Source organism: Chrysochloris asiatica, unplaced genomic scaffold, assembly GCF_000296735.1.
Source record: "Chrysochloris asiatica unplaced genomic scaffold, ChrAsi1.0 scaffold00075, whole genome shotgun sequence".
NCBI classification, from domain to species: Eukaryota; Metazoa; Chordata; class Mammalia; order Afrosoricida; family Chrysochloridae; genus Chrysochloris; species Chrysochloris asiatica.
Window position 1 is genome coordinate 13890241 of NW_006408593.1, and position 7308 is coordinate 13897548.

The window sequence follows — 7308 nt, forward strand, 5'->3', positions numbered from 1 at the left end:
TGAGAGGGGGAGCGGCTGAGGACTCTAGATTCATCAACTAAGAAGAGAAGGACTAAGAACTGGTGGCCAGGAGCAGACTTGCAGAATGTGCCCTTTTGAGATGTAAATTATTATATATGCCTGAGTGGGTTTTTTTGTTTGTGTGTTTTTTAAAAATCTAAAGTGGATAGAGAGAAATAGTTTTAACTGATGGTATATGGAGGGGATTATAATCATTATAATTAAGTTTTATGAGTTGTTGAATGTGAAACTGATGATGTGCCCTATAAACTTTTACTCACTCAATCCACAATAAAAACCTTAAAACAAAACAAAACAAAAAACCCGAAAGCACCAAGGTTACCTCCTGCCAAGGAACACTGCGTGTCATAGTGCCACCCTGATATCTGGGTTGAGTGTGCTCCATTTGAAACAGTGGACGAAAGGGCCGATGTTGATGATTCTTTGGGTTCTGGACGAGGTGGAGTTGGAGGTGGAACAGAAGCGCCTACAGGAGCTGCAGGCTGAGGAGCTGTTATGGCATCAATCTCCTTAAAATGAAAATATGAACATTTTTTTAAAAAGATGGGAGGGAGAGAAACAACCCAAGAGTGACAAGTTTGTTAACCCGTTGAGATCCAGATTCTAAAGTGGCATCAATAACTAAAAGTCCACACAAAAGTACTGCTAACCGCAAGGAAGTTGGCCAATGTACTGTCAATATCAGCCGACTGGTTTCCATTCGCCTCTTTCAATTGTGCCGGTTTTTCCGAAGCATCACTCTCATCATCATCACTGTCAGCATATGCACCAAGCAAGCAAAGACCTCCTAAAAACAAAAGTAACAATTATTTGTAACAACATCAGTATGTTCTAGGAAATATAAAAAAAATAACATGTTCTTTAGCCAGAGTTGTTGTTAAGTGCCTTGGAGTCGGTGCCAACTCATATTGACACTATATAGGGTTTCCAAGGAGTGACTGGTGAGTTTGAACTGATGACCTTATAGTCCAGTACTTATTCTATAGCGACTCCTTAGCAGAGTTTACAATTAATTTACTGACTAGAACTTAACTTCATCATCAAAAATCAGAGGCATGTAAATTATAACAGTATGTACACAGAGCTAATATAAAAATTCACATCCTTTTAATCAATTATTCAATCTCATTTGTTCTTTCAAAATATCACATAGTATATTATGTATTTTAGAGGCCTGGGTAGCTCAAGCAGTTTTGGTCTGCTGTTAACCCAAAGGCTGGCAGTTTGAAGAGACAGCAGCTCTGTGAAAGGTCTAGCCAATTGCTTCCATAAAGATTACAATAAGAAAACTGTATGGACTAGTTCTACTGTACCACAAGTCAGGGGTCAACAGCTAAGCCGATTAAGATGTAGCACTTGAAACAAAGATTAAAATAGGAAGTGGTAGGAATTAAAATACATCATCTGTGGCTCCATATATATCCTCTCTCTATAAAAAGTAAATTTTTTATTCTAATAGGCATATGAGATATTAAATTCTAGCTGCACCTTTCAGCTATTACTAACACTAAATTTTATAGTGCCTTGTACATTCTATGTTCACAATAAATATTTGGAACAGATTTATCAGGAAGGAAAAGGCAATCTTCTGTCATATAGTCTATAAAGTTAACTAATAGGTTCATCAAAAAGCAAACCAAAATGTTCATTACACAATAATTTACATTCAATATTTTAGTCATATATCTTACTTTATTTTTTAATATGTCGATAAGTTTACACTATTTACTTAAATTTCAAAATATTATTTTAAGCAGATCAGAATGGTTTTTAAGTGGACAGTTCGTTATTTGATAGTGTTTGTGTTCCAAATGCACAGAGGATTGGAGGGGAAGGGGAAAAGGTGGGAAGTTTATATTTATATATTGAAAACACTTCCCAGTCACACTTATTCACTGTGATGGCACAGCTCTAACTCACAGCAACCTTAGATGTCATGGCAGAACTGCCCCACAGGTTTCAAAGGCTACCAAATCTGTCAGATAGCAGCCAAGCATCTAGCCACCGCACCAACAGGGCAGGGCTCCGAGATAACAGAGGTAGTTGGTAAATAAAAATGATAGTTGTTCTGAATCTAGTTCTGAAATGTTGGCCAGGGAGAAAAAAATTATTACTTCAGGAGTCAACTAGTATAAAAATAAGGAGCTCTCGTAGCATAGTAGTTAAGAATTGGGCTGCGAACCTTAAGGTCAGCAGTTCAAAACTACCAGCTGTTCCGTGGGAAAAAGATGAGGCTTTCTGCTCCAGTAAAGATTTACAGCCTCGGAAACCCTGTACAGGGTCACTATGGGTCAGAACCGACTCCACAGCACATAACAACAACATAAAAGTACTCCAAATAGAAAAGAATGAAATTACTATAATTATGGGGTATTTAGCTGAAAAAAACGTATTAAAATATTTTGTGATACATAGAGAGTAAAGAAAATGAACATTTTTGGCACGGATCATGATAGAAAACTTTATACACATTCAAGTGAAATCTTGAAATTACTCAGGACTATTGGATTTATTTTATGTGAGAATGCTAGAGCAGTGATTTCAAGTCAAGTTTGCCTACAAAGCCATGCTGCAAATATCTCTCAATGCTTAATATTTTATAAGAACAATTACCAGGTTGACTAACAACTGCTAGGCAGCATGCTGTAAAAGGAACATAAGGGCAGGTAAGAGACCAAAAGAAAAACTAACCTAATGGAAGGACCATAAAACATATTACCAAAAAGCATCAGAAGAAAAAGTAGTAATTTTGAGTACACAGAAAAAGCAACAACAAATTTTGCAACTGTCAAAGTATATATATACCAAGTCCTCCCAAACAGATTTTAAATGTCCATTTCATGGGACAAATGTAAGTTAAATACTGAAGCACTTAAAGTAATCTCCTAAAGACCTAATTAGATTTTAATGAAAGATATTCTAGAAAAAGGAAACCACTATACCTGTTGCCTTCACAGCTGTGGGTCTGGTAGTCATGACTGGTTTTGGAAGATTCTGAACAATTCTAGGAACCTCTGCCACCACTTCCTGCTCATCTGGATCTGAAACAAGCAAATAAAACTGCAGTCAAACTATGGACAAGAGAGAACACTTGAAGAAACACAATACTCTCTGATTTAATCTTTCAAAGCCTTGCTGTTGTTAACTGTTGTTGAGTCAATGCCGACTCACAGCATCCCTGTATAGGGTTTCTCAGGAGCAGTTGGTGGGTTTGAACCATAGACCTTGAAGTCAGCAGTCCAGTGTTTATCCTACAGTGCCACACCTAGAAATCATGATTTGAAAAACAAGGGTGTATAATCCATCACTGACCCAGATCACTGAGACATGAGAAACACTTCCCTTTGCCTAGTGACTTTAACATAAAGAGAAGAACCTACACATTGTATTTGAAAATTAAATTTTAAGTTAACTCCTTAAAACTTTTTAGTGATTTCATTTGAAAACCAAAACTCTTCTAATTCTGCTTTTAAATATATTTCTCTAATAAACTCTAAAGCAAGTGTACAAACAGATAAGGTATTAATTGCATCACTAATCCCCCAAGAGAAACAAGTCTGAAGCAACCTAAATGCCCATCAACAGTGGAATGACAAAAGGGAATATTCATACCACAGATTACAACAGCTAAATTCAACACCAACCTTACACATTAACACACAAATCACCAAAATATTACAAAAAGATGTGCACGGTTTCATGTCATTTATGCCATTTATGCAACGATAACAACAAACAGCCTAGAAATAATGTAAAATTCTCCAACTACACTAAGCTAGTGCATTCATCAACTCTGGGATATTCTTGTGGTAGTGGTGGGGATTTAGGGTCATGGGGGCTATTAGTAAAGTTTTGTTTCAACAAACGTAAAAGCCAAAAATGGCCAACCACAAACACCTGTTTAATCTGTGTTGGTGTTAAGTACTGTCCTGTTGGTTCTGTCAAATAGCAACCTTTATGGGGTCTGAGGCTTTAAAATCTTCTGGGCCAGTGGCTGGCAGTCTTGAACTGTGCACCTTGTGGTTTGCAGTCCAATACTTATCGTTCGAAGCCATCACTCTCACTTAATCTGTGTTGTGGTTGTTAAGTATTGTCGATTGGGTTCTGATCCATAGTGACCCTGTAAGGAGTTTCCGAGGCGTTGCTGGTGAGCTTGAACCGCCAACCTTGCAGTTCAAACAGCTTTGCAGCTTGGCGCATTAACCCACAACACCACACCAGGACTCAGTGATCCTGTACTAGGGTTTCTGAGGAGCAGCTGATGGTAGAGCCACACCAGGAATCATCTGTGGAGTGGATGCATTTACGAGAGGGGCTTTCAAAAAGCTCATAAAAATGTAATGAAAGGACAATGGGATTTTTGCACGAACTTTTTGAAGCCCCCTCGTATTATTCTTCTACTTCTGAAAACCACCACTTACACACAATTTCTCTCCCCAGGCTGCCCCAGGGCTTTCATTGCGATCCCATCTTCCCTGGGCGTGTGGACACCTGGTCGGTGGTGGCGGGCTCACGGGAACCCACACCCTCTATGGTCAAACTGGGGGTAAGTTAGGGAGCGCGGGGCCCCATACGATGAACACTGGGCTGCGAACCACTAAGTTGGCGGTTCGAGCCCACCAGCCGCTCCGCGAGAAAAAGACGAGGCTTTCTGCTCCCGCAAAGATTTGTGGTCACGGAAACCCGATACAGGGTAGCTACGCGTCGGATCCGACTCGACGGCACTTAATAGACTGTGGTGGGCATTAATAAACTTCTGAGCAGTCTCTCCGTTTCAATGGGAGTCTCTTTTCAGTTTCCACAAAAACGGAGGGAAAAGCAGAAGACGTGCAGCCAAGGCCATGGGCTCTGCTCCACGGTCACCACGCCGCGGACACTACACTCACCAGCTCGATAAGTAACCCCAAACCGACACCGGACCCCCAGTCGTATCCAGACGTTTCCGGGAAGCCCGCCCACAGAGATGGCGCTCAGGGTCCGGGCACCGTGGCTCCAGGCCGCCCGCCCCGCAGGCCGCACTCAGGCGAGGACGCGAACCCCGCCCGCCCGGGCTCTATCGCTCCCCGCGCCTCATGAGGCCTAGTCCTCAAGCCCCGGCCTCGAGTTTCAGGCAGTACGACGGCAGGCCGGGGCCTCGCGCGCGCTCACCTTCCGCAGGCGAGTCTTCCGGGACAGGGGCTGCGGCAGCCAGCGCCGCGGCCGTCGCCACAGCCGTTGCCGCCGGGGCTGGCTGACTAGGGGCCGCAGCCGTCGAGTCCGGCTCGGGGTCGGGATCGGGATCGGGATCTCGCCCAGGAGTACTGCTCCGGGGACCCGGCGGGGAGAGCTGCAGGATGGGCCTACGGCCAGGGACGGCCCGGGACTTCTTCCCCATCGCGAGCCCGAGCGCGAGCACCCAGCGTCTGGCCACTGAAGGGGGCGGGCGCTCGGCGTGGCTATGCGTAATCAATATTCATGTACCGCGACTCCTCGTCTAGCAAGGATCCGCTCTTAACCGGCGGAGCGCGCGCTCGCGCAAGCGCCTTGGGTCTTTGACGTTCTTCTGATTCCTACTCCCATAGGAGGAAGGGCGGGCTTTACCCACGGCACTAAGCGATTGGCTGTTTTAATCTAGACAAGGAGTCAGTAGTCAATGAAAAAGGAAAAACCGTGAAAGTCGAGCCAATCGTGAGGAAGGGCTTAGTTTAGCAGGACTACCCCACTTACGTCGGGTTCCACCCATGCGTTTTTTGTGGAGTCTTTTCTTTGCCTCCTGTCCTCCATTTTGGGGTATTCTCGGATAATATCTGTAATTTCTAGTCTGTCCTAGAAATTGTTCTCCTTGTCCATCCCTTCCCAACTTTCGCCCTGATTATTGTGGTTTACTTTGGGTATGTTGACTATTAAATAGGATGGTGACTGGTGGCTGTGTGCCGTGGAGTTGGTTCCGACCCATAGTGACCCTGTACAGGGTTTTCGAGGCTGTAAATCTTTACGGGAGCCGAAGGCCTCATCTTTCTCCCGCGGAACAGCTGGTAGTGTCGAACAGCTGATCTTGCGGTTCGTAACCACTATGCTACCAGAGGTAGTGGGTCTTTTATGCTTTTGTGGTTAGAATGTAACTCGAGAGCTTTAAGAATCTGGTCATGCGGGAGTTCTCAGCCTACATTTCCAGATTGGTTATTTCCTTTCCCGGGTCACTCTGAGCTAACCTCTAGGAGAATCACGTCTTAGTCACACCGTCAAAGCTTTGTACTAGTTACACTAACTGCTTCATTACGTGACAAAATGCTTTGATTGATGCAGACGTTACTTCAATGTTTTCTTTGCCTGGGCCCCTCCACCAGCACTTGACCTTATGTTGATTAACCTGTCTCTGCTCTTAACTGAGTTTAAGAAGAAATCCAGTGGCATTGGCTACCTTAGTTCCGAGAACATAGTAATAGTCAACATTTTTTGAGCAGGAGCTAAATGCCAGGTATTGTTTTAGATGTATCATTGCATTTGATTCTTAGGGCAGATAACATAATCTCCCTTCCACAAATGCACCCTCAAGATGAAAGTAGTGGCTTTTGTTCCCTGTCTATGCAGTGCCTGGAGCCCTGCAGGAGAATGCACTAGACCACAAGGTTGGTTAGAATCCTAAGGTGAGCGGTTCAAACTCACCAGCCACTCCTTGGAAACCCTATACAGGGTCGCTCTGAGTCGGAACAGACTCAAGGGCATTTAACAACAAAAGGAGTCCTGGTGTGGCTCCTTGGGCTAATAGTCAGATTGCAAAGCCGTTTGAACTGCAAGGTCAGTGGTTAAAGCTTACCAGCTGCTCCTTGGAAACCCGTCAATTTGGGTTGGAATCGACTCAACGGCACTAAACAACAACAAGGAACCCTTGTGGTAATCCTGGTGTTACTGCAGCGCGAGTCAGAAAGAAAACTGGAAATCTTAAAGAGCAAAGTTTATTGCAGGTGGCCAGAGTCAGCTAAAGCCTAAATCACTCTGACCCTGAAGTGAGGAGGGGAACAGGGTTTTATACAAAAACACAGAGTGGTTAAAACAAACAGACTTGTCTTGTTACCTGGGGTGGAAAATTCCAGGGGACCCTTATCCTGTAAGTGCTCTTTGATCTTCATCAGTAAGTATTTTAAGTGTTGATAGTTAGTCCAAGAAGAATGAAGTCCTTGACAACTTCAAGCTTTTCTCCTTTGATAAGAATGTTGCTTATTGGTGTAGTGGTAAGGATTTTTGTTTTCTTTACATTGAGATGTAACCCATACCGAAGGCTGTGCTCTTTGATCTTCATCAGTAAAT

General features: G+C 43.5%; 1 protein-coding gene across 1 annotated transcript in view; it reads right to left on the minus strand.

The window, feature by feature from the left end:
- Positions 1-5395, minus strand: part of FNBP4 (formin binding protein 4) — a 35565-nt gene extending 30170 nt beyond the window's left edge. Inside the window, exons 1-4 of the mRNA XM_006865106.1 lie at positions 5170-5395; positions 2964-3056; positions 672-808; positions 344-530 (exon numbers count right to left, since the gene is read on the minus strand). Of these exons, the coding sequence (XP_006865168.1) occupies positions 344-530; positions 672-808; positions 2964-3056; positions 5170-5395 (643 nt within the window). The remainder of the gene's footprint in view (positions 1-343; positions 531-671; positions 809-2963; positions 3057-5169) is intronic.
- Between the last annotated feature and the right edge of the window lie 1913 nt (positions 5396-7308).